This window comes from Ctenopharyngodon idella, chromosome 1 (assembly GCF_019924925.1).
Source record: "Ctenopharyngodon idella isolate HZGC_01 chromosome 1, HZGC01, whole genome shotgun sequence".
Taxonomy (NCBI): domain Eukaryota; kingdom Metazoa; phylum Chordata; class Actinopteri; order Cypriniformes; family Xenocyprididae; genus Ctenopharyngodon; species Ctenopharyngodon idella.
Genome location: NC_067220.1, coordinates 2,415,729 through 2,443,555, shown reverse-complemented (window position 1 = coordinate 2,443,555; position 27,827 = coordinate 2,415,729). Strand labels below are relative to the sequence as shown.

Sequence of the window (27,827 nt, the reverse complement as noted above, 5' to 3'; positions counted from 1 at the left end):
TTTTTTGCTTGCATCCTAATATTTCTCCAGATTTTACTCTTGCTCACGTGTGTATGCTTGTTTCTTTCGGTACATTAGGATCAAGGATGCGCTTGTACTAGCTGATGGCCCACTGAAGATCTCAAATGCCATAGATGACATGCTGGAGTACACAGAACTCACAGGTCAGATAAGACATCGATAGAAATTGAGAGGAATGTTTCTTTTCTAAAAGTAACAATGAAAGAAACCTACAAATTTGGTTAATACATCTCATCCATTTATCATTTAGGACCACTTATGTCAAACATGTAATTGATCATTCTGAAGCAGTTGTCAACCATGTAATAGAAAAACAGCTGAATGGAGGATTAGAATAACTTTGATAAGAGTCTGAATTGTTTTGATTGACATTATGGATCAGCTGAGTTGTCAGCTGATTAGAGCTTGACGCACAAACGTTTATTCTATGCTATACCAATATTCTACTGACCCTTTTCTTTTCCTCTTCTCTTTTAGATCACATCTTTGATCAGATCTTGAACAAGTCAAACACACATCTGAAAAAGTGTGTTGGAGAGGCCAGATTGAATGAAGATAAATTAGAGGTACCTTGCTTTCTGTTAAAAATGTCCAATATAGCAGACTTAATTCTTGTTAATGTTTTAGCATCATCACATCAGTGTTTTATTAGGTTTTAGACAGAGACCACTGCATGATACTGTATGTTATTGAAGATAGAAAATATTAAATATAATTGTTCACCACTCACCAGCAGAAGGCTGAGGAGTGCTTTCAGAAGTGGTGTGAGAAAGACTTCATTGATTCAGGTAACTCTAATTGTGCTGCTGTAGTATGTCTGCATTTATGCGTTTCATCATCTTTGTGTTTTTTTTTTTTTTTTTAATTATCTTTTTATTTTATTGATTTAGTGGAATTTTTTATTCCAAGTAATTTATGCAGCCCAGGCTGATTAGAAAAAAAGTACCTGTGGCAATTTTTTTTGCAAAATATGTTGCATCGTGCACGTTTCATGACAGTTTCCTGTGCCACTGAAACACTGTCATTGAAGTTGATGACTGAATCTTTAAACAAATCATTCATTGAACTAATAGTTCTGAATTATTTCTTCATGAATCAGAATTTCACATCACAGACTAAGAAGCCTTTGTTGTTTTAGTGCTCTAAACCCTAAAACACATTTTTTGAGATGTTAACAGATGTACAGTCTACACATCATTGAAAACACTAAAGGTACTCATTAAGTTTATTTATAAGTGGAAATTAGTTATTTTTGCATTTTTAGAGCAAATTCTGTCTTCTAGTTTGAAAAGCAAAGTCAGAGCAACGCCACGGCTTCTGATGTCAATGCATAATACCAGCAAGATTTGTAGTGGTGATTGGCTGCCAGGGCTCCAGTCGGGGCTGGACGAACGAGCTGATGTCAGCCATTTCTGAGCACTTCTCTGCATGTATTCATGACAAGATAAATATTAGCCCTTTTAAATGTTCTTCCTTGTTTTTCCCTCATTTGTTGTCATAGAATTATATTTTTAAAGCACATCAAGGTGCCCTTAACTCTGTTTTTTCCTCTGCTCATAAATTAATATTCATTATTCTGTATAATGAGTGTTTTGTAGTTCTGTGTTTTATTTATTATTTATACTGCAATGGAACAAAATATCATTTTATTGAGTCTGCAGGGCAACCATCAGACAATAAAATAAACCCAACAGCAGCACATTCATTTAGAACAGTAATTAAACTGAACTCATTTGTTTTTATGCACATTTCAGCCAGTTTGAATCAAGTACTCAGACAGACTATAGTAATATTCTGTTGACCCTTTCCATCCAGACAATCTGTCTAAAGCCCGAAGCATTCTAGAAGACGTTGTCAACAGACGGCTGCCAAAGTTCGTGGGAGAGGCCCGACTAAAGGAAGATGGATTAAAGGTACCCTACTGTGTTAAAATGTCCGATGTTTACTCTGTGTAAAAGCTAACCTATTGATATTTACTATGACCTTCACATTGACACATCAAATATCACAGCAAACAAACACCCCATAGTCAGTGAATCAAATTGTAGTCTTTAAAGACTGTAATCCTTACAGACTGCCTTTTTCCTCTCAAAAACTTTTAGAAAATGCTGACAGAACACTGGGAGAAGATGGTCGAAGATTTTAAAAAACGACATCAAATTCTGGAGGACTTTGAAATTTATGTAAGGATTTTAATTTAATGATTTTGAATTCAGTAATTACATCTGCATAAATTTGAGTTCCCATTCAAGACAGTGACCTTAGTGCTGTGTGAGTAGCTGATACTATGGGAATGATGATTTCTGATTGCCTGCATACAGGGCCGTGCACAAACATTTTGAGGGGCAGTGGCCCAAACCAAAAAAAAAAAAAAGGGGCAGTATAAGGGGGTTGAGTATCATCTTAATATAGAAAATGAATAACAAACCTCGGTGACACTTTATTTTACAGTGTCATTGTTACATATGTAAATACACATGTATTTACTGTAGTAATAACTAGAAATTATGCATAATTACGTGCAATTAACCCTAAACCAAACCCTCATCCTAACCCTAACCCTATTGTAAGTACATGTAGTTAATTGTCATTACTCAGTACTTAAATATATAATTACACTGTAATACAGACACCTTAAAATAAAGTGTAACCCAAACCTTTTACAATATTGTAAATACAATTGTTAGGCTTTAGTGCTAATTTAATTTATGTTGTTGTAATTACTCTTCCAAAAAGTTGAGTCTGCGCTAATTTGATCTAATATTTAATGTTTGAATGTTAAAATGTTGTAGATTTAAGTAGTATTTTTAAAATATATTTTTATATTAAGATATCTTAACAACAGTATATTTAACTAAAACAAATTATTTTATCAAAATAACCAGAAAATAGTACAAACTTTGCCAAAGTGATTATTTTGAACAAGTATTAACTTAGACATTATTGTTACATGGAGGTAGTGTAGAGACGAGGCGAATACGGAAATCCACGATAATATGGGTATTTAATCAACGAAGGAGCAAGAAACACAACCATACACATTTAGAATAACGTTAGAACTGACAAAGGAGTGCAGGGAGTGAGTCCAACTTAAAGGGAGTGCTGACGAAGACAACAGGTGCAGGGAATCCAGGGAAATGGCGGGAAGGCTGAATGAGGGAAGTGAAAACAGGAGTGGAGCAAGGAGGATCCTGGGAAACGGAGTCCGGGAAGGCGAGGATGTAACAATTATTAAAAACATATTATTTTAGCTAAAGTATTTGTATCAACAATGTGTCTTTTGCCCGTGTGTCTGTGGGGTAAAAGGCCCCCTTCGTCACCTGATACATTTATAAGATTTTTAAACAAACAAACCACTTTTATGATTTATTTTCACAGAAAATCTGTTGCTCCATAAATGTTTCTTAGGGTGTGCATTTAGCCCCATTGTACCCTACTATGCTAAGATACAACTTATCTTTTTTAATTGTGTATACTATTAATATGGTCTTAATAAAATATCATAAATATGACGTACACTACCACTCAAGTTTAGGATCGATAAGATTTTTAATGTTTTTAAAAGAAGTTTCGTCTGCTCACCAAGGCTGCATTAATTTAATTAAAAATACAGTAAAAACAGTAATATTGTGAAATATTATTACAATTTAAAATACCTGTTTTCTATTTGAAAATATTTTAAAGTGTAATTTATTCATGGCAAAGCTGAATTTCAGCATCATTACTCCAGTCTTCAGTGTCACATGATCCTTCAGAAATCATTCTCTGATGATTTGCTGCTCAAGAAACATTTGATTATTATCAATGTTGAAAACAGTTGTGTACTTTTTTTTTTTCAGGATTATTTGATGAATAGAAAATTCAAAAGAACAGCATTTATCTGAAATACAAAGCTTTTGTAACATTATACACTAACATTATACAATGTTTTGTAACATTGGGGTCAGTAAGAATTTTTATTTTTATTTTTTTTTAAAGAAATTAAAGAAATTAATACTTTTATTCAGCAAGGATGCATTAAATTGATCAAAAGTGACAGTAAAGACATTTATAATGTTACAAAAGATTATATTTCAGATAAATGCTGCTCTTTTGAACTTTCTGTTCATCAAAGAATCCTAAAAAAATATATATATATTGTACACAAATATTTTGTACAATTGTACACAATAAATGTTTCTTGAGCAGCAAATCATCATATCAGAATGATTTCTGAAGGATCATGTGACACTGAAGACTGGAGTAATGATGCTGAAAATTCAGCTTTGATCACAGAAATAAATTTCTATTTGAAAATATTTTTTAAAATGTAAACAGTTATTTTAAATTGTAATAATATTTCACAATATTACTGTTTTCACTGTATTTTTAATTAAATAAATGCAGCCTTGGTGAGCAGACGAAACTTCTTTTAAAAAGAATAAAATCTTACCGATCCTAAACTTTTGAGCAGTAATGTTTGTTATACTAGTATTAACTGAGACAATTGATTATAATGGGAAATATGTTTTACAGGAGTTAAAGTGTGACAATCTGTCTGCTTAATATTCTATATGATAATACCTGTTTGCAATGTTGAACAGGCTTTAACCTCCCTTTGCTCTTTCTCACTCTGTATTCTTTTTTGTGAAGGCATTTTTTTATGTCTACAAAGTGTGACAACAGCAAATTTGGTGTTATATATATAATTGAACAAATCATAAACCATATTTTGATTAAACAATTAATTATCTTCTAAGAACGAATATAGCCTATTGCACAAGTTATTAGCACTATTGGAAGACCAGGAGCAAAACATTACAGACAGAAATACAAAAAATAAAAAAACTACCAAATGACTAATTCTGCAGATCAACCACTGTCTGTAATGTGAATTGTAGTTTGTAATCTACCTGTTAATGGGACAACATTCTGGAACTGTCGTCTCCACTTTCCAGAAAGTGGGCGCAGCCACAGACTGAGCAATGCTGCGGAACGAGTGGGAAAACACGGAGCGGATTAGCAGAAGTAGTGGATCTTTAACTTTAGCGGAACAGAATGCTTTTACGGGAATCTTCTGGGGGTGAGGGGGGCAAGAGGGGCATCTCAGCTGATGAGGGCAGAGGGGCACTGGCTCTAGCCACCGGGCCAGAGTTCAGCTCCAACCCCAATTCAACCAACATACCTGAAGCAGCTAATCAGGTAATCAGCTAGATATACAGTCAGGTGTGTTGAGGCGAGTTGGAGGTAAACTCTGCAGGACAGTGGCCCTCAGGACTGAGTTTGGACACCCTTGGTTTAGAGGATAATTACTAGCAGTCGCCCCCGTCGTTTCAAAGAATAATACAATGGCGAGTGCGTCAAGTATAAACGCCTCAACCATTTCGGGAGGAGCGGACACAGTCAGTGGAGGCTTGCGCTGCAGAGCCAGGCGAAAGTATAAACAAGGCTTAACTCATCACTTTACTTTAGCCCATGTTCAGAGTTGGGGCCCAAGGTTTTGGCCATTCCCTTCTGAGCTTAGCTTATCACTCTGCAGTCCTTCACTCTTCTTCCATTTAATTTGGGCATAATAATATGCTGAAGAAGTTTCAGTTGTATTGTGATTTTCCTAATCTCACTGTGCCTTACAACCAACAGCAGAGGTCTTTAACCCTGCTCCTGCATGGGGACCCACTGTCCTGCACAGTTTATGTCCAACCAGCATCAGCACACTTGCATGTGTGTATTTTCAAACATTTCTAAAGAGCTTGATTAGTTGCTGCAGGTGTGTTTGACTTGTTTTGTAGCTAAACTCTGCAGGACAGTCGGTCCCCAGGAGCAGGCTTGAAGACTTCCAACCAACAGCAAACATAAATCTAGGACTGCCCTCGACTAAATATTTTTCTGGCTGACTAGTAGTCATTCATTTTAAGCATTAGTCAACTAATCGCACATTTATTAATAGTTTGGATGCCCTGCCCGATGTACTGTATTTACCTCATAGACCAGCTGTTAATTCCTCTGGATTTTTTTTCTTGGAACTAAGCGACTAATAACATTTTGGTCGACTAAGCCTCTTCTTGTTGACTAACAAAAGCTGAAGCTATAAAGGAGCCGGTCTCACTGCTGTTTGTCAGCTTTCTGATCTTCAGCAAGCATTCTGTGTCTTTGTCAGTCCTATTTGGTGTTGTCTGTCCCACATATATTATTATTGAAATGGCGAGTGAACAGCAGCAGTTTAGGAACTGTGTTCATCCCTGCCTGCGTTTTATTATGAGTGGAGATACGCACAACGTTTGTGTGAGCTGTTTGGGAGCAGAGCTCGGTCAGCCCTCGGGGGGGTTGATTGCGAGCGTTTGCCCCTTAGAACGCTGCGCTCCCGGCTGGCTTTATTCGATCAAAGCAACCAGCTCTGCACCCCACGTGGTGCGCACTTCACTCATGGGGATCGCAGATGGATTTAGGGGAGGAGCTTGAGACGGCTTTGGCCCTTTCTTAGCCCTCAACATCTGAATCTGGTGCTCACCATCGGGATACGGAAGCCTGCTCCGCGGCTTCTTCTGCCCCGTGTGAGCGCATGACAATGGGTTCGTCTTCTGAGGAATTAGACATTCTCAGTGTTGATGCAGGTGAATTAGTTGACTCGCCAGCCCAATCACCACAGTATGAGGAGTTAGTGGAGGTTTTGTCTCAAGCTGTGTCCAAATTAAACATTGACTGACCAGCTGAGAGACAAGAAGCGCATAGAAAGAACAAATTAGATGAGCGCTTCCTATACAGTCAGCACAATCACAACCTCCACATCGGGGCTTACCATTCTTCCAGGATCTTTACACTGAGGTTTCTAGATCTTGAAAAAAGCCATTTTCAACCAGGCTTTCGAGCCCCACGGTTCATTATTATTCATCTATCACGGGGTTCTAAGAGAATGGTTACGGTGTTATGCCAAAATTAGAGGAGACTCTAGCAGCGTATTTATCCCTCCATGACATATGTAATGCTGCGGGGTGGTCTTCCCCACATACTTTTACCAGGTTTTATAGCCTGGACCTACCAGACACTCATGGGGCCCAAGTCCTCATGTGCTGAGTTGTGCCTTATTTTCACACCAGGGCAGGCATTTTGTCAGCATGGCGAAGTGGGTATTACATTCCCCAAAGTGTCATCATCGATGCAGTGTAAGTTCCCTCGAAAGGGAACGTCTCAGGTTACTCATGAGACACTGCGTCCCTTTGCCATATTTCCTGCATGCCTGAAGCCGCTTGCTTCATTTGATCAGAAGGCTGACAAACAGCGGTGAGACCACCTCCTTTATAGCTTCTGCTTTCCGCCGGCACACATCACGGGATGACATTGCACCAATCAAGATTGGACTAAGTTGCACATGGCTTCAGACACAGTCATGCTGAAGGCATTCCCCAGAGTGTCATCATTGATGCAGCGTCTTGTTCCCTTCTCAAGGAACCATGGTTACATGAGTAACCTGAGATGTTTTTGATGAGTGTGGTAATGAGCTCAAAGTAAGTGTGATTGAACTCCAGGAAGAGTGAATGGGGTGTGAATGTTGACTGTGAGGGAGATCTTGGTGTAGCCGTGATAATACTAGAGGCAGCTCTTGATGTCAGTCCGCATCTTGACTGCCACAGAGCCCACATGAGTGCAATGCATGCTTTGGAGGCATTTGAAAATCTCCAAGCACAGACTTTCTCACTAGGTGGTTGAGGCCAGTGTGCTTGATGAGTTCCCATAGTGTCAACTACTGATGCAGAATCTCATTCCCTCCTGCCTGTTCATAATTGATACGTTTTCAGATTTATAAGGTTATATAGTATGTAGTGTTAGTTGTAGAATCATCAGATTAATTTTGTCTGTGTCAGGAAAAACTGCTGGCCAGCTTGAGAACCCATTCAGGTGACGTCTTCAAGACTAAAGTGTATCAGGTACTAATTTCCTCTCTCACTTAGCTAAAAAATGTATGGTATCGAATTGTTGTCATGATTAATACAATTTAAAGAGTCCTGAAGCACCCACTCACTCAGAAACTTGAAGAGGGGTTTAAGTGCAAATCCACTCATTTCAGACACACATCAAAATACCAGGTGCTATTTTAACACTCAGGATTTTGATGTGCACCTACAGCACACTCACTAAAGAGATGAGCAGATAGTGCAGCATTGCCACCAAAAATAGGCACTGCTTTCCAAAATAGTACAGGTGCATCTCAATAAATTAGAATATCATGTAATTTAATTCAAAAAGTAAAACTTAAATATATTCTAGATTTATTAGACATAAAGTAAAATATTTCCAGACAGCTTGCTGCTCATCAAAATCAAAACAACAGTATCTCAAATTATTAGAATATTTAATTTCAAGTTCTATTAAATTACCATTCTCAGGGTATAAATACTGGGTTTAGGTCAGTAATCCCAACAGCAGTCATGGGGAAGTCTGCTGACTTGACAGTTGTCCAGAAGACGATCATCAAGACCCTCTACCATGAGGGTAAGCCACAGAAGGTCACTGCTGAAAGAGCTGGCTGTTCGCAGAGTGCTGTGCCAAAGCATATTCATGGAAAGTTGACTGGAAGGAAAAAGTGTGGTAGGAAAAGGTGTACAAGTGAAGGGAATGACCGCAGGCTTGAGAAGATTGTCAGGCAAAGCCGATTTAATAACTTAAGAGAGCTTCAAAAGGAGTGGACTGAAGCTGGAGTCAGTGCATCAAGAGCCACCACACACAGACGTCTTCAGGAAATGGGCTACAACTGTCACATTCCACGTACCAAGCCACTTCTGAACCAAAGACAACGTCAGAAGCGTCTTACCTGGGCTAAGGAGAAGAAGAACTGAACTGTTGCTCAGTGGTCCAAAGTGCTTTTTTCAGATGAAAGTAAATTTTGCATTTCATTTGGAAATCAAGGTCCCAGAGTCTGGAGGAAGAGTGGAGAGACACAGAAACCATGTTGAAGTCCAGTGTGAAGTTTCCACAGTCAGTGATGATTTGGGCTGCTGTCATCTGCTGGTGTTGGTCCACTGTGTTTTCTGAAGTCCACAGTCAACGCAGCCATCTACCAGGAAATTTTAGAGCACTTCATGCTTCCTTCTGCTGACAAGCTTTATGGAGATGCTGATTTCATTTTCCAGCAGGATTTGGCACCTGCCCACACTGCCAAAGGTACCAAAGCTGGTTCAATGACCATGGTGTTACTGTGCTTGATTGACCAGCAAACTCGCCTGACCTGAACCCCATAGAGAATCTATGGGGTATTGTCAAGAGGAAGATGAGAGACACCAGACCCAACAGATGACCTGAAGGCTGCTATCAAAGCAACCTGGGCTCTTATAACACCTGAGCAGTGCCACAGGCTGATCGCCTCCATGCCACGCCGCATTGCTGCAGTAATTCAGGCAAAAGGAGGCCCAACCAAGAATTGAGTGCATAGAAATGAACATACTTTTCAGAAGCCTGACATTTCTGTTTAAAATATCCTTTTTTTATTGATCTTATGAAGTATTCTAATTTTTTGAGATAGTGAATAGGTGGGTTTTTGTTAAATGTGAGCCAAAATCATCACAATTAAAAGAACCAAAGACTTAAAGTACTTCAGTCTGTGTGCACTGAATTTATTTAATACACGAGATCCACAATTTGAGTTGAATTACTGAAATAAATGAACTTTTCCACAACATTCTAATTTATTGAGATGCACCTGTATGTAATCAGATTTGTATTCCTAAATTCCATTAGGGCTTACAACAACTCATCACTCTTTCATGTATTAAAATATGACTCTGGGACACTATACTATCTTCAGAGACATGTCAGCTTTATCAGATATTTTAACATTTTATCAGTTTGGACTCAAAGCTCACTGCACAATATAGTTTAAGATAAAAGCTTTATATTTATTTAGCTATTTTATTTAGTGTATTTCCATGTTTTATATACCATTTACCCTTCTGAATGCTTTAGGACATACTGCTGGCCAGTTTGGGAGACAAGCCTGATGAAGCCTTCAAGATTAAGGTAGTCATTCAATTTCTCACTTTGCATTTGTGGCACAGGATTATCATGTTGCAATTATATATATATATATAATATATTTTGGGTTTAGGGTTAGTGTTGCGGGGATAGAATATATAGTTTGTAAAAACCATTATGTCTTAAGAGAGTCTCCATAAAATATGAAAACACTGTTTGTGAGTGTGTGTGTGTGTGCACATGTGTGTGTGCGTACTAGGGGTTGAATGACTTCGAGTCGACATCGACTAGTCGCTGATGATGTCATTGAACAAATCAGCCTGAACCTCGAGCTGAGACTTGAACGGGTTTGCCTTCAGCACATCTACGGCATATGACACAGCCCTGCCCACATGACAATTGTTCCTACATAACAGCTCATTTTTATCGGTTCTTCTCTCTGGGCCATTATATTTCTCACAGATTTCTGCTTGTTCTAAATCAGATACAGATAAAGTAGCTCAGTAAAGATTACATTTATATGAATGCATTAGTGAGAGAGCAATTGCATGTGAATTAATTGTACCAGGCAGCGTCTCTCTACTAATAGTGAAGCTGTGGGTTTTAGTTACTAAGAAATATATGCTAGAACTGCAGTGATCGTAATGGCCTTCAAGGGTGAGACAAGGAAGAGATGGGCGGCATCCGTGGCCGTGACAGTAATGACAGTGTTAGTCTCATGTGAAGTGCCAGTTTTATAAAATTGTCACAATATTATTAGGGCTGTCGATTTAATGCATTATTTAGAGCACTTGCCCCGCCCCAGACCTACATAGGTCATCTTACATTTCATACAGTGGACTGATGCTGAATATGATGCAGGGCAACAACTACCTGCATGACGGAGCCTATAGAATGTAGTCAGAAAGTCCCTAAAATTCAAGATATAAGGGCAAAAAAATGCACCTGTTTGAGTTTTTGTCTCAAATTAACATCATATGATATAGTTAAGCACCGAATAGCACGAGTGCAAATGTAATACTGATTTTATACAACAGTTCAATACATAAGTTAATTTTGTGTTATTTTTAACAATATTGTCTGTTTTGCACAATTTTTTCAAAAAAAATATAAAAACAAAGCAGAACTGTTCAAATGCAAACAGAGCCATCTGCTCTCCAGTTGCTCTGGCTGTACTTTGATGTTATACACCGATCGGTGGGTGCAGCGCCGCTTCAAGTCCAACAAGCCTAATGATTCAATGGACCATTCATAAAGAGGACCGTGGTAACACTTTAGTATAGTGAACACATAATCACTATTAAAGGGTTAGTTCACCCACCTTCATGAAGCTTCAGAGCGTTATGAATCAGCGTGTCGAATCAGCGGTTTGGAGCGCTAAAGTCACATGATTTCAGCAGTTTGGCGGTTTGACACGCGATCCGAACCGCTGATTCAACACAAAAGATTCATTACGCTCCGTAGCTTCCTGAAGCAGTGTTTTGAAATCGGCCATCACTATATAAGTCGTTATTTAGTTTTTTGACCAAAAATATTCTCGTCGCTTTATAATATTAATATTAAACCACTGTACTCACATGAACTGATTTAAATATGTTTTTAGTACATTAATGGATCTTGAGAGAGGAAATGTCATTGCTGGCTATGCAGGCCTCACTGAGCCATCGGATTTCAACAAAAATATCTTAATTTGCGTTACGAAGATTAATGAAGGTCTTACGGGTGTGAAACGACATGAGGGTGAGTAATTAATGACAGAATTTTAATTTTTGGGTGAAGTAACCCTTTAACTACGACTTTTCCCTCAATAAACTCCTAATTTACTGCTTATTAATAGTTAGTAAGTTAGTTGTTAAGTTCAGGTATTGGGTAGGATTAAGAATGTAGAATAAGATCATGCAGAATAAGGCATTAATATGTGCTTTATAAGTACTAATAAACAGCCAATAATCTAGTAATATGCGTGCTGATAAGCAACTAGTTAAAAGACCCTAAAATAAAATGTTACCAGAACCATTTACTTCACTCCTGAATGAATCAGCCGACTGAACGAATCAAATTAATTCAAAAAAACAAAAAAACAAAAAAAACAATAAAGGTGTTGTTCACCCAAAAATGAAAATTCAGTCATCATTTACTCGCCACCCTCAAGGTCCAAAAGAGTGTGTAATAAATTTTATGTTGAATCAAATCAAATATTTCTTTCTGAAGCTACTTTTTGTAATGTCTATTTGATGCTTTACACAATAATGACTTTGAAGTATCTTTTGGGAGTAATTTCTCAGCCAAATTTGATGTGAGATTAATTAGATTAATCACCACCACATGTAATTAATTAGATTAAAAAATGTAATCATTTGACAGTCCTAATGATTATATTATTGTTATTTAACTTTTTCATTTATTGTAGTGTATGCTTATATGATTCATTTTTCAAAATCATTTAGCAAAAAAAGGAGGACGGCTCCAAAGCCCAGCCTGTTAAAGCCTTCAAGATCAAAGTCTATCAGGTAATTCATTCCCTATTTTATAAATGTCTCAGTCATTCATTGTACAGATTTATTGTATAATGAATATGGTTTAATAAGCCCCTACAAACACACACACAAAAAGAATTACTGATATCTATTATCCCTAGATATATAGACAACATTTGCGTACTTGTGTATGGATGTAAATTGTAGTTTTTTTGTTTGTTTTTTTGTTTTTTGTTGTTCTTTTGTATTAATGTGTATCATGTGATGCTCACACATGTGTCGGTACTATCAGATTTATTTTGTTAGTTTGTAGTCACAACACACAACATACATTTTAGACATAATGTTAAAGACAGAAAAGCCTTATATATATATATATATATATAGTACTGTTCAAAAGTTTTTGGTCAGCCAGATGTTTTATGTTTATCCAAGGCTGTGTGTATTAAATCAGTAATGCAGTAACATGGTAATATTGTCAATATTGTTCTTTGACTACTAGAAAGTTCAGAAGAACAACATTTATTTGAATTAGAAATCATTTATAACATTATAAATGTCTTTACTTTTGATAAATTTAATGTGTTCTTGCTGAATTAAAGTGTTCATTTATTTGAAATAATAATAAATATCTTACTGGCTCCAAACTTTTAAACAGGAGTGTTTACTGAATAACTTTTGTCTATTTCATTTGACTTTGATATGTGATTATGTGTCTAATTGCCAATTTACAATTCAAAAACATCAGAAACTTCTGGAGAAATGCTGGAAGTCTGATCCGCAGGCACCTAAGGGAGCTGAGGACTGTGAAATTCATGTATGTTTAAATGGGGGGGGGGGGGAAATAATAATGAAAAAAATGCTTATTTTGTACCTCTTCATTTTCACATTAATCTTTCTATCCTATCTGAAATTTCTTCTCATTCAGGTTCTTGAGATGGGTTTTGGTGAAGTGGGTAATGAGCCCATTGAAAATGTTCATTTTTATAGCAAGCAGGAGCCAAACAAAGCCTTCAAGATGGAGAAGTATCAGGTACAAAATCTCACTTCTCTCAAACATTTATTATACAGAATTCTTATTCATGACTGTGAATCTCTTGAGCATTGGATTGTCTGTCTGACTCGCTAAAATAAATTATGTGTAATGAATGAAGGGATTTGAGTGTGATGATTTTCAGATTACTGTAGTTTGTAATGTGTCCCTGCAGGTGTCCAGTCTCAAGCCACAGAAGTTTCATGAATGGCTTGTGAGGGTCTATTACGATCCGAAGGATTGGGAGAATCAGGAGGAGGTCCAGCAGAAAGCTGAGTACTTTCATAAGTACTTTCATGAGTGGTGCAAAAGCAATAAAAACAACTTCATTGATTTTGGGCCTCATTCAGGTAACTGCAATTTTGCTACTATATATGCATTTATATGTATGTGTATTAGTGTAGCATCTGTGTTGTGTATGTTAGGGCTGTCAATTTGATGCATTAATTAGATTAATTAATTACTGAAAAAAATAACGTGTTAAAATTATTATTGTATTAAACTCACTTGCCCCGCCCCAGACCTACATAGGTCATCTTACATTTCATACAGTTGACTGATGCTGAATATGATGCAGGGCAACAACTAACTGTATAATGGAGCCTATTGAATGTAGTCAGAAAGTCACTAAAATTCAGGATATGGGGCAAAAATGCACCCGTTTGAGTTTTTGTCTCATATTTACATTATAAGGAACCCTGCATCGGCCCAAAACGGAATCCGACGGCCTGGGCGAAGGTTAACGCGTGTATGTCTTTTCAGCGCCTCTGTGAAGTTTATTTAATTTCACTCGTTTAATCTGACTCCAATTTCAAATGATTCTCATTCTTAGGTTGTGTTTCCAAATAGAAATGAATCATTGGTTATGCATTAATTTAGATTTTTGATTATTCTGATTACCTTACATCTTCAATTATTCGTTCACTGTGGTCCCGGTATCGCTTTAGAAAAGTCACTTTGGCCGACTGAATGCTCTTCCCGGACACAAACTCGTCAGTTCTGACCTTAAACATTGGATGCAGGGTAAATATCTACCTTTAAGTCGGTCGCGCTCTGCTTACTCGTAACAAAAAGCATAGTTTTTATATATTTATGAAAACTGCAACTTATTTAAGGCAGCGATAGTCAGAAATCGAAATGGACTTAATTGATGTGCCCTATGCTCCATCTATTAAACCTTCCGTATGATCAATCCTGAACACAGATTTGCGGTAATACCTTCGCTTTAATCTACTAGAAATAATGAATTAAGAATAATACAGAATAAACCAAATATAATATTTTATTTGTCAAGTAAAAATGTATCATGCCAATTACATTACAGTTAGACAATTAGAAGCCAATTCAGAAATAATAAATGCATAACGTCAGTTACCCAAAGAAATGCATATACATACAGTGATGTGTGAGTGTCTTCAGACATTCACCCATCTCTGCACGGGGGCTTCTGGCTACAGATGATCCCGCATGACTGCTTTGTACTTTACCTTATATACAGACCAGAACAAAAGGGTTGTAAATATTTATTACACCAACACCTGTTTTGGGGGAGAGGAGTGGGTTTTTCAACACCCAAAAGGAGGACAGAATTATCCTTAGTTTTCAATCTTTTTCATAATACCAGTGACTGCTGTGAAATTGAGACCATTTTACCAATCGCACTGAGACATTTAAAATGATACCAAACATGAAAGGAAAAAGCAATAGATACACCAGATACATTATTCAATTCAATTCAATTCACATTTATTTGTATAGCGCTTTTCACGATACATATCGTTTCAAAGCAGCTTTACAGAGAATGCATATCAACATTACAATTTGGAGACTGCAGTTAGCTAATAATGTAATAATTTAGGCGATTAACATACAATCACTGTTAGCAATTTAATTGGAGGTAGAAGCAAAGAGCTCCTGGAAAAATGAATTACATATTAACAATAATTAGGATTTATTGAATGTGAATGTGCGTGTTGATCCAGATGTTGCATCTTCTGAAGTCATCGCAGGAGTTGGCGCCGTCTCTTCCAAAGTTTTAGTCATCTGAGGTCTTCTTAAGAGGCTGGATCCAAACTGAAACTGATGTACTCTCTAGTCACCTCGGGACGGGCGTCCAGTTCTCCATTATACTTCTTGGAGAACTTTCAGTGACTTGAGTCAGGGGAAAAGGAAGGAGGGTGTGTGTGTGTGTGTGTGTGTGTGTGTGTGTGTGTGTTGGGGGGAGGGCTATTGCATCCTGTAGATGTGTGAGGGCAAGGCGTTGTCCTACGCTATTTCTTAGAGATCTTCTCTCCAGATGAGTTTTATTGCTTTATTGCAGGGTGCTTGATCTCAGTTTTTGTCTTAGCAGGAAAATCAAGTCTTACAACATCATATGATGTAAGCTATATCACACAAGTAATGAGCGTAATATCACGAGTGCTGTTTTTGTCCTAAACTGCACAAGTGCAAATGCAATACTACTAAATTTTTCCAACTAAAATATAAAGACAAAGCAGAACTGTTCGTCTTCGAGCAACACATGGCATTTCATTTCTGAATCTGCATTTTGAACGAATCAATGAAACAAATGATTCAATGGACCATTACTTCACTCCTGAATGAATTAATGAATGAAACCTACTGGTAGTTTATTCTTTTATTCTTATTTAGAGTATAATTTAATTAAATAATATATATATATATATATATATATATATATATATATATATATATATATATATTTTTAATATTTCCATATTAATTAAGAAAATAAATACAAAAAAAAAACAAAAACAAAAAAAAGGCTCTACTGAATCTACTTTTTCAGAAAGTAGGGGGAGGGGGTGTCCGTGTGTCACTCTGATGGAGTTATAAAATCACTTTTTAATTATAGTTGTAAAATCATGTTTGTTATAATTTCTGATTATTGAGGTATTATAATATGCCTTTTCATAGAAGAAGAAGAAGAAGAAGAAGAAAAAGAAGAAGAAGAAGAAAAAGAAGAAGAAGAAGAAGAAAAAGAAGAAGAAGAAAAAGAAGAAAAAGAAGAAAAAAAAGAAGAAAAAGAAGAAAAAAAAGAAGAAAAAGAAGAAGATGCTTCAAGGAAGGTAAAACTAACTATTAAAGGCAAAAGAAAGTGTATAATTTACAAAGCATTTACGTCTAACTCATACAGCGTTACAACTATAATAGCTACTTACTGCTCTTTCTAAAAACTAAAGAAAAGATTACAGCCTTGAAGTTACTATAATCAGAGTTATGACAGAAGAATGAAAATAGATGAAAATACAAATCCTTTTTTCACGTTCTTTTGTAAATTATTATTATTATTATCATTATTATTATTATTTTATTTATTTTTTTTTTTTTTCGCATAGGTGAGAAGATTAGTTTATGGGTACTATGAATTACAGGGCATTAACCAACACTGTTTCACAATTAATTGGATGCAATTTGAACGTCATATATAGTATTGTCACAACTGACTAACAGAACCAAACTTGCTATTGACATTAAAAAACACAAGAAATTAAACAAAAAAGCTGCCAACATAAACTTTATAACACTGATTTCTCAAAACAGTCTAGCTTCTATAAAAACAAGAAAGTTGTAGTTTGTGTTCTTATTTCTCTTTCTTTCAGTGCTTGTTCACAGCAGGTGTTTGAATGATTGAAAGAATGTTTCAGGAACATCATACTAACCCTTAAATAACATTCTACTAACATTAAGAAAACTGGACATTTTTATGTTATTGGAATGTTACAAATCAACGTTCCTAGAATGTTGAATTTTAGATCAAAATTAAGTTGAAAGAACGTTTGAGGAACACTATACCTTATAAAAACGTTCCTGTAACGTCAAGAAAACTCAGGGAACTATGGTTACATACGTAACCTGAGACGTTCCCTTTCGAAAGGGAACTTCAACTCTGCGTTTGCAAATGCTATGGGGAACAATATACCCATGCCGCCATGCTTAAGGAGAGTGCACCCTCGGGTCACACCAGGCTGTCAGTGACAGCATTGCCTATGGCCAACAGCCCAAGCTGAGCCTCAAGGAGGCCTTCCGCAGAAGGCCTACCAAGGCCGCTAAGGCATCTGGAACCAACTTTTCCGAAGAGAAAGTGGTCCCTTTAAGGGAATGTGGCCAGAGAACCAAAAGGAACCCCGGCCAGTCACTAGAGGGGAAGGAAGTCACCCTCAATGCCACCAGGGAGGCCGACATGGTTTGTTATAGGACAAACTTAGTCTTGGCCAACCCTGTCTGAGTACAGAGTCTCCATAATGCATTCTTCATAGAAGAGAGCAGGTAAGAGTAACTGCAGAAAGGCAGGAGCAACTCAAACCCACACGTAGAGACAGGCATCCTGGAGAGCAGAACTCAGCTGAGTGCTATGAACCCTCGTATTGAGGGGAGTATAATCCGCTCATCCTAGGACCTACTCAGCACTTAATTAACGCACTGAGGAGGCTGTGCACTAAACGCCTGTTTAACAGGGGAGCACAAACCAGCCTAGGGCTGAATCTTAGGAGGAGGCCTAATTAAGGCCTACCACCATGATCAGCTTAGGGAACTGAGCACTATTATAAACATAACCCTAATAGGGAAGTACAAAGCTCACCTAACAGGTAGACCATGCAATGGGCACATAATCATGGAGGCCGAAGAGGGGCCGACAGCATGATAGTAACTATATGTGAAACAGAAGTATATTCAGAAAGTAGCCTGGAGGGGCCACCCTGAACACCTGTCTTGCTGGGGCAGACAGACAACTTCAATGGCAGCATAAGAGTGCTGCAAAGTGCCCGCATGACAATCCACCTAACACAATCCAACGAGCAGTGTACTCAGTAAAAGCACCTTTTACTCTTTAAAGCAAGAGGAGTACAATGTATGCCAACACGTATTAAGGAAGGCCTGGATGGGCCTATAACCTCAACAGACACGTGGCATCAGCTCGTGGCAGTGTTTAGGCACCTCTGGCCAACCAGAAGTGTATACAGATAACTCTCAATGAGAGACATACACAAACATACACCAGTATGTTCAAAAAGGTGGCCCATAAGGCTTAGCAACCTCTAAGACACACGGCGTAAGTCTGGTTGGCCATTTCTAGGAGCACAATAGATCCACCCTAGGCACTAGGTGGCTATTCAGCTGAACTAGAGTAGGAATCAGACTCAAGGAGGCAGATGTAGTTTAAACCAAACCTCAGTAAGGTTTCACGACAAAATTTCACCCTGAGGGGCTAGCCACTCAAAATACTTGGTAAAAGCACCCTGTTACTCTCACAGCGAGAGGAGTACATAACTGAACTCCACATGCTACCCCGGAGGCCGAAGTAGGCCTACCTTAGTAAACACGTGGCATCAGCAAGTGGCTACCATAACCATACCACCCAATAGGCCATGTATTCAGAGATTTCCAAAGAGGGAATGCATGTTAGACGCTGCCAAACATCGTGAACAGGCCTGTTTAGGGCCTATCCGTCAGCGATGGGGCGTGGCTGATGGTGGTATGGCTTCCCAGGCCTGCCAGAAAGTCAACTAAAAAGGAGGCCTTGAGGGGCCTACCATTCCAGCAACAAGTGGCGTTCAGCCTGTTTGCAGATTAAAAACACAAACTGTACCAACATCTGGACTAAAAAAGAGGCCTGAAGGGGCCTGCCGATTCAATGACACGTGGCTTCAGCTCGTGAATTTAAAAGGGGACCAAGCTACAGGGAACCAGCTCTAACTCAGCATAAACTATGGGAAGCTAACTGCGACCTGCGCTAGGCTACACATTCCAACAGGCAATGTACCCTAAATATGTGACTAAAGGGAACCAAACAAAGCCAACATGGTCTAAGGGAGGCTATAAGGCCTACCACTCAGATACGTGGCAAGGCCTGTGGCAGTGTAAATATGTGAGCAAACTATGATCAGTTAAACAGCATTGTAGAAAACAACTGCTAACTAGAAGGAGGCTAATAATAATAATAAGAGCCTACAATCCAAGTTATATGCAATATAGCTGCTAACAAGATCACCAAAAAGGGAGCTAATAGACACCAGCTTTCCTCAGAAAGTGGTTCTATACTACCCTGAGTATGCAATCCAACAGGTGTTGCACTCAGTGACACCAATAAACCTTAACTGGGGAATATATAGTCACCATATACTCAAACAGAGGCCACTTTACGGAAAAAGGGACTACTATTTATGAGAACAGGTGCTAACCTGTGGCAGCATAAGTAAGCTCACATACAAATGTAGGGCAAAAGTCTAGAACTCAAAGCAACACAAAGCTTTGACATACATGCTGTTTTAAAAGGAAAACACTTTCTCCATACAGATTCTCAAATCTGTTCTAAGCTCTAGAGGACGAAAGCTAAAAAACTAGCATCGTCAACTCAACTTGATAAATACAGACATCAAGTGGCTCAGAGGAAAATCATTTCCTTTAGCATGAAAAGTTCTAGAAAGTGGAGCCTAGCATACACTTCCTGCATAACTTATCTACGCAAAGATAAGGGCCTACCACCTGAGAAAAACAGCATCAGGGAGTCTAAAAACAGTCTACAACCTAGCTGTTAAACTCATCCAATTGCATCTACATAAACAAGGGCACAGTGGGCATACGGCCTAACAACTCCCTCGGGAGGAGGCCAGAACTAGGAACTATACCACCTGACAAGGGATAGTATACATAGGGTTAACATATAACACACCTAACCTAGCTCTAGCCTGGCCGCTAAGCTACGAGCCTTCTTACAGGGCCACAAGCCTAGTGAAACCTGGACTTCACCTCCAAATCTCATAGAAAAGAGAAAGAAAGCGAAGCTCACAAGCAAACAATGTCAGGCGGCCGATTAAGGCCGACCTAAACATACATATTAACTGAAGTGACAAGTGCTAACTCAAACTACTCTAGAAACAGCAGATGAGAAGCTACTCTAAACAACAGGTGGCTAAGAGGCGGCCATTTTGTGGCCTGCACAATACATCATTCTAGCCAACCTATCAACTTCAGTTTGCCCAAAAACCCCTACTTTTCTACAAAATATTTATACATGCATATAAAAAGCCGTCCGCGCGTGGCCCCTTTCTTAACACGCTCGCACTTAAAAGTGCGTCCCAAAAACACCAGCTGCCCGCATACACAGCAGCCAGAGGAGCACTCGCTGGCGGACGCGATGGACGTCAAACATGGATGTCATCGTCATCCAACTCACCCTCGTCAGCTCCGGGGGAGTTGAGAGAGAATACAACTTTCTCAAACTTCCCAACAAGCTCACCTGCGAGCCCTATGATTGCAGCCACTGTTATGCCTCAGCACAAACGGGGCCAGAATCATCAGGCACAGATGCGGACACCTCTTCCCTCGAGAAAACGAGAACGGAGCGTCCCAATAGGGAGACGCTCACAGTAAAAAACAGACAAACACACAGGCAGCGCCCTCAAGCACCGTCTATGCACGCTCCTCTCCAGACAGAAAACGCCCAGAAATGTGTATATCAAGTGTCAAAACCTGGGACACGGATGAACACACTCTGTTGAACGTTTGTAAGGCATATATAGAATCCCTTACCGGAGTTGACATAGTCGTGATCAGACAGAACAGACCCGAAAGACGAAGAGACTGACTGTTTCTCCAGGCGCTCCTTTATACTTAAGGGTCACGCCATATTACGTCATAGGCTGTCGCCGGCCAATAGGGATTAGAGTTGTTGGATAGTTGGCTTTCAGACATCGGGTCACGTGTGACGTTCCCCATAGCGTTTGCAAATGCAGAGTTGAAGTTCCCTTTCGAAAGGGAACACTAGATTTTAATAGAAACATAATTTGGTAGATTTATAAGCCTTTATATCCATTTAGAACATAAAATAGTCAGCTGTCATGACCTTTCACTATAAGTTCCCCTCACAAAGAAGTGTGTACGTATATGCACGCACACACACACACACACATACATGTTTAGGTTTGCCACTTATCTCACGATTGTCACATATTGAAAAAACGGCGCTGTCCCTGAATCAACATGTGACGCGATTTGTCTGTATTTTTGTGCACAGAACCGTTTATTTCTCTTACTGCATCTAGGATTTGGAGGAGGTTTGCTGCTTCACACAAACAAATGTAGCTACAGACTCTCACAAGTTATAAAGAAAAAATAAAGCAAATCGGATTAGGTATGTGTTCGGGACTCATAATAGGGAACAATATCTATTAACCGTTTATGTAGCGGACATTGCGCATATTTACAGCACGTTCTTGTAAGAGACTTTTAATCTCAATGAGACGTTTCCTGGTTAAATAAAGGTTAAAGAAGTAATACATAAAAACCCCAAGACACAATCAGACAACAATGGTTATATATATATATATATTTTTTTTTTAATCAAAATTATTGCTAGTGCAGCAAATTAGCTCAAAATAAATATGATAATTAATCATAACTAGTTATAATTAATTATAAATATTTGGACCAGATAATAAAATTAACTTAATGTAATAAAATTAATATTACAATCAATTAACCTGTTTGGCCAATAAACACTCAATTTTAATTGTTCATTAATTCTAAGAAATGTTCATTTCCAGGTTATGGGAAATAACAATCTTATTGTACAGCACTACTCAGAGCCTGTAGTCTGGATCTGCATGATTAGGGACTCCAGTATATGAGCATGAAACACTGACAACTTTACGTGTGACATGAACAAGACTTTATTAACTAGACTAAACACTTAACTACTCTAACATTCACACACATACATGCATACAGTTTACCAAGGGAAAGAGAAAGCTGAAGCAGAATATAGAAATGCAAGAATTTACAGCATTGTTTGAAATTGAGCTGATCAACAGCCTTGAGCAAACCAGTTTAGTTTTAACAGGCCCTTCTTTAAAAAGGGTAAGGATACTCAATGTACCAAATAATGAAACTAAGTTTGATACTTGCATGTCTCGCCCATTTGAATTAAAACTGTCCTGATGCAATTTGTGGAGGCTGGAATTGCAGTTGTGGGGCATGGAATTAACAGGACTTGTGAGGGAGAGTTTCTGGATTATTCATTAAATGAAATGAATAACTGTTTGTCTGGTCCAGATGCTACACTAGGGACAAATCAGTAGTCACTGGATATTGGTAGGGACACGTCCCTAGCGTCCCTACTAAATTTCACGCCCCTGCTGGTGAAAATCTATCAAGATCCAATAATTTCTTTTGAGCGGTTATGAATCAGTCATTTTTCTTTACAATGATTAACATCTTTGTTTATGGATTCCTTTGCAACAAAATATGTTTTAACTAACACTGTTACAAAAACCACAAACTGACTTGAAAAGCCAAAAGTCAAACTGCCCAACTAAAGGAAATGCTGATCACCATGATGGTGATCAAATATTTTCAATAAAACATCAACATCTAAACCTCTGTTAATTCTCAAAAAGAACTGTAGACAAATGACAGAAATAAAGTCAGTCTGGTTTGTAATAAGAGAGATTTAATGTGTTTTCAGTTGGTTTCATCTAAGGCTGTGGCTGAAGTCAGTTGTAGTTTGTGTGTTTCTCTTTCCTTCAGTGATTCTGCTCGTTATCATCAGGTGTCTTCAATAATCAAACAATCATCACTTAATTAACCACTAAAATATCTAATTAACTCTTACACTGCGTCAGTGTTACTTTCACACTCTGCTGGTGGTTCCCATATGAACACACACCGGTGTTGATTTAACACTGGGGAATCCATCAGGTAAAAAAAAAAATAGATAAATAATAAATAAATAAATAAATAAATCTATTCATAATGCCTCATCTGCACTGTTGATGGATTCACTGGTGATTATGAGGTTCTGAAAGATGGAGCTCAGACTCAAACTTTGCTTTTAAATGTCAAGATGTTATTTCTGATTGGATAAATGTTTCCCATTTTTCAGTTTACAAAGTTCGAAAACAGACAGAATCAAAATAAAAGAATGAGATTGAAAGGGGGACAAGTATTTATGTTTTAGACCTTTGTCAGGAGAGAAGGCTTTGAGAGTTTGCCAATTTATTTTGTGCCTTCTAAATCCCAAACTCTGTACTTTCAAAGCTTACATTTCTGCTGTAGGCCTCAATTTAAATATGATAGAGCAATAAACTCAAACTAATTTTTGCACTTTTTCTATCCTGCAGATTTTCAATGACCCCATTTATGGTCAGATTGAGCTCGACCCCCGGCTGGTGAAGATCATTGACACTCCTCAGTTTCAGAGACTCCGTCACATCAGACAACTCGGAGGGGCATTTCTGGTGTATCCGGGTGCCACTCACACTCGTTTCGAACACTCACTTGGGTAAGGTGAAAGTAAAGCAAAAAAGTTTGAATTTATATGCAGCATGTACATATAAATGATGGCTTAGAGGTTTTTACAGTTTTTAGAATTACTGTAAACTGGGCAGGTCTTTGGAACTCATCAGACACTTTTGAGGAAGATGATCAATAATACACTGATATTCAGTAGTGAGTCAAGCCAACTTTAGCTTTCTGAGTATTACGGGTCAGTACACTGTTAAACCTTGCTGTAAAAAATGGCCAAATTCTGACAGTTACAAACAATTTTCCTTTAAAACAGTAATATACTGTAGAAAACAATGCATTCTGGGTAATATTTGTCATTTTCGAAAAAGTAGCCTACAGGAATAAGGATGGATGTAATTTTTTTTGCCCTGTGTTGTGTTTAAAATGATGTCTGATCTGTGTGTGTTGAAGGATGGCATATTTAGCAGGATGTATGATCGATGTTCTGAAAAAAAAACATGCTCTGAAAAAGAATCCAGAGGATTTCATTTCACCGAAAGACGAGCTGTGTGTCAAAATTGCTGCTCTGTGCTACAATTTAGGTGAGTGCTGTCAACATACATGAGCACATCTGAGCAGAAAACATTTAAAAACTCTTTCTACTGTATATCTGTAGTATCTATTTTAAAAACCTCACAAATAATTTAATAAAAGGAAGAATGAATAAAGGTACTAAAATGATTTAAAATGCATTTCTTGAATAATGTGGTTTATTTGCACAATAGGAGTTTATGTTCCCAAAGAGCATAACAGAAAGCTGCATTTGAAATGTTACAAGTTTGTTAGACATAATGGGAAAAACCACATCATATATGATATATATATATATATTAGTATTTTATTTCAATATGAATAAGATGGTTGACAACCTTTTTGTAATGATGGGTCAACAGAATGGGGATCCATTTGCAGCTTTTATTAAGAATAGTATATACACAGGTAAGGGCAGAGGCAGAGAAGTAAACGGGGACAGGCAATGGTCGAGGCAGGCGGCAGACAAAGGTATCAGGAAGCAGGCAGAGATCAGGGCAGGCAGCAAACAAACACAGTCCAGTAACCAGGCAAGGATCAAGGCAGGCAGCAGAGAATCACAGGAGATAAACAGTCCAATCGGCAACAGTATAAACAATCCACAGAAAACGCTTAGAAATGATCACCGGGGCAAATCAAGACTTCGCAAAGGGTGTGTGTGTGTGTGTGTCTTAAATAGTCCAGGTAATGATCTGCAGGTGTGTGTGGCAATTGGTGATTGGTGCATGTGATTGGAAGGGAGGATTATGGGAAGTGGAGTCCAGGAACTGACAGGAACAGACAGTGATCGTGACATAACGCCCCCCTTCCGGAAGGCGCGTCCTCGCGGCGTAAATGGCACAGATAGGGAGGGGGGGTGGGTACATTGGAGACCTGTTGGCAGACGGGAACGGGGTCTCCAATGCAGGTCCAGGAACTCGGGCAGCCACGGGGGGTCAGGTGCCACGGGCAGCCACGGCGGGTCAGGTGCCACGGGCAGCCACGGCGGGTCAGGTGCCACGGGCAGCCACGGCGGGTCAGGTGCCACGGGCAGCCACGGCGGGTCAGGTGCCACGGGCAGCCACGGCGGGTCAGGTGCCACGGGCAGCCACGGCGGGTCAGGTGCCACGGGCAGCCACGGCGGGTCAGGTGCCACGGGCAGCCACGGCGGGTCAGGTGCCACGGGCAGCCACGGCGGGTCAGGTGCCACGGGCAGCCACGGCGGGTCAGGTGCCACGGGCAGCCACGGCGGGTCAGGTGCCACGGGCAGCCACGGCGGGTCAGGTGCCACGGGCAGCCACGGCGGGTCAGGTGCCACGGGCAGCCACGGCGGGTCAGGTGCCACGGGCAGCCACGGCGGGTCAGGTGGCTTGGGCAACCACGGCGGGTCAGGTGGCTTGGGCAACCACGGCGGGTCAGGTGGCTTGGGCACCCACGGCGGGTCAGGTGGCTTGGGCACCCACGGCGGGTCAGGTGGCTTAGGCGGCCACGGTAGGTCAGGTAGCTTGGGCGCCCACGGCAGGTCAGGATCCGTAGCCGGCCACAGCAGTTCACAGGCAGTTGAAGGCCGTGGTCGTGTAAGGTCCCCACCCGCAAGCTCAAGCAGTTCGGAGGCCGCTGATGATCGCGGCTGTGCAGGGTCCCCACCCGCAGGTATATGGCCCCCCCCCAAAAAGTTCTTGGGGAATTCAACGGAAGCCGTGGTGGTTTCGTGGGTAAGGAGCTCGGGTGGCGCCGGCAGGGCGAGGAGCTCGGGTGGCGCCGGCAGGGCGAGGAGCTCGGGTGGCGCCGGCAGGGCGAGGAGCTCGGGTGGCGCCGGCAGGGCGAGGAGCTCGGCGACGGCCTCCGTGGCCGTATCAGAAAGAGCGGACTGCTCTGGGACGGCAGCGGGCTGCTCTGGGACGGACTCACGGACTGGAGCGGGCTCTGGGACGGCCTCCGGGCCTACAGCGGGCTCTGGGACGGCCTCCGGGCCTACAGCGGGCCCTGGGACGGCCTCCGGGCCTACAGCGGGCCCTGGGACGGCCTCCGGGCCTACAGCGGGCCCTGGGACGGCCTCCGGGCCTACAGCGGGCCCTGGGAAGGCCTCCGGGCCTACAGCGGGCTCTGGGAAGGCCTCCGGGCCTTGAGGGATGGAGGAAGCCTTCTTCCTCCTCCTCCTCCGTTTACGTGGTTGAGGCGGTGGCTCTGTGCCTACCTCCTCTGTGGGCGCTGCAGCGGGCTCACGGGTTGGAGTGGACTCACGGGCTGGAGCTGGTTCCGGAGTGGACTCACTGGCTGGAACGACCCCTATGTTCCCAGACACTGGCGGGACGCCCATCTTGCCCGTAGCATCCGGCGAGCTTGAGTGCGTAGCCGCCGGCGGGCTTGAGTGCGTAGCCGCCGGCGGAGGCTTAGGAATGCCAGCCGCTCGTGCTGAAGTCAGCGGTGGATCATCCACACTGGACAGCAACCCTCTCCGTTCTCGAACAGATCCAGAGACGGAACGTGACTCTAGAAGAACAGCGGGGACGTGACGTTGTTCTGGAAGATCAGAGGAGACGTGACTTGGCTCACGGAGGTCAACTGTGACTTGACTTGGTTCAGGATAGTCAGTGCTGACTTGACTTGGTGTTGTTATTATGGTGGCCGCCATTTTGTGAGTGTCATCTGGCGCGGCGGCCATTACATGATTCAGCGAGGAGTCATATTTCCCCACGACACCCACAGTAAACGGAGAGCCAACAGTCAATAAAGCATAATCCAGAAACTGACTTAGAGATGAACGGGGTCCCTCACGAATGAGTTGTGATTTGAGTGGCTGATTAATGCCCTCACAGAAAAAGTCTATCAGCGCACAGTCCGGCAAGTCTGAATAATAAGCAATGTCTAAATATTCCACAACATATTCCTCCAGCGATCGTGGGCCCTGCTTGAGCCCTAATAACAATAATGCAAAGTTCCTACCAGACCAGTGTTCATCAGGAAAGCTGCTGGATCGTTGTTTCGGCGAAGTCTTCTGTAATGATGGGTCAACAGAATGGGGATCCATTTGCAGCTTTTATTAAGAATAGTATATACACAGGTAAGGGCAGAGGCAGAGAAGTAAACGGGGACAGGCAATGGTCGAGGCAGGCGGCAGACAAAGGTATCAGGAAGCAGGCAGAGATCAGGGCAGGCAGCAAACAAACACAGTCCAGTAACCAGGCAAGGATCAAGGCAGGCAGCAGAGAATCACAGGAGATAAACAGTCCAATCGGCAACAGTATAAACAATCCACAGAAAACGCTTAGAAATGATCACCGGGGCAAATCAAGACTTCGCAAAGGGTGTGTGTGTGTGTGTGTCTTAAATAGTCCAGGTAATGATCTGCAGGTGTGTGTGGCAATTGGTGATTGGTGCATGTGATTGGAAGGGAGGATTATGGGAAGTGGAGTCCAGGAACTGACAGGAACAGACAGTGATCGTGACACTTTTTATGTCAGACTTTTTTTTTTTTTTTTTTTTTTTTCTCCATGACATAAGATGTGATTGATATATTTAATCAAATGAAGATG

General features: G+C 40.3%; 1 protein-coding gene across 1 annotated transcript in view; it reads left to right on the top strand.

The window, feature by feature from the left end:
* Nucleotides 1-27,827, top strand: part of LOC127511382 (uncharacterized) — a 72,491-nt gene that overhangs the window by 36,299 nt on the left and 8,365 nt on the right. The window contains exons 11-23 of the mRNA XM_051892181.1: nucleotides 79-164; nucleotides 499-587; nucleotides 755-809; nucleotides 1,837-1,934; nucleotides 7,860-7,922; nucleotides 9,955-10,008; nucleotides 12,411-12,473; nucleotides 13,189-13,257; nucleotides 13,369-13,473; nucleotides 13,649-13,823; nucleotides 16,411-16,562; nucleotides 23,616-23,776; nucleotides 24,193-24,323. Coding sequence (XP_051748141.1) covers nucleotides 79-164; nucleotides 499-587; nucleotides 755-809; nucleotides 1,837-1,934; nucleotides 7,860-7,922; nucleotides 9,955-10,008; nucleotides 12,411-12,473; nucleotides 13,189-13,257; nucleotides 13,369-13,473; nucleotides 13,649-13,823; nucleotides 16,411-16,562; nucleotides 23,616-23,776; nucleotides 24,193-24,323 — 1,301 coding nt within the window. The remainder of the gene's footprint in view (nucleotides 1-78; nucleotides 165-498; nucleotides 588-754; nucleotides 810-1,836; nucleotides 1,935-7,859; nucleotides 7,923-9,954; nucleotides 10,009-12,410; nucleotides 12,474-13,188; nucleotides 13,258-13,368; nucleotides 13,474-13,648; nucleotides 13,824-16,410; nucleotides 16,563-23,615; nucleotides 23,777-24,192; nucleotides 24,324-27,827) is intronic.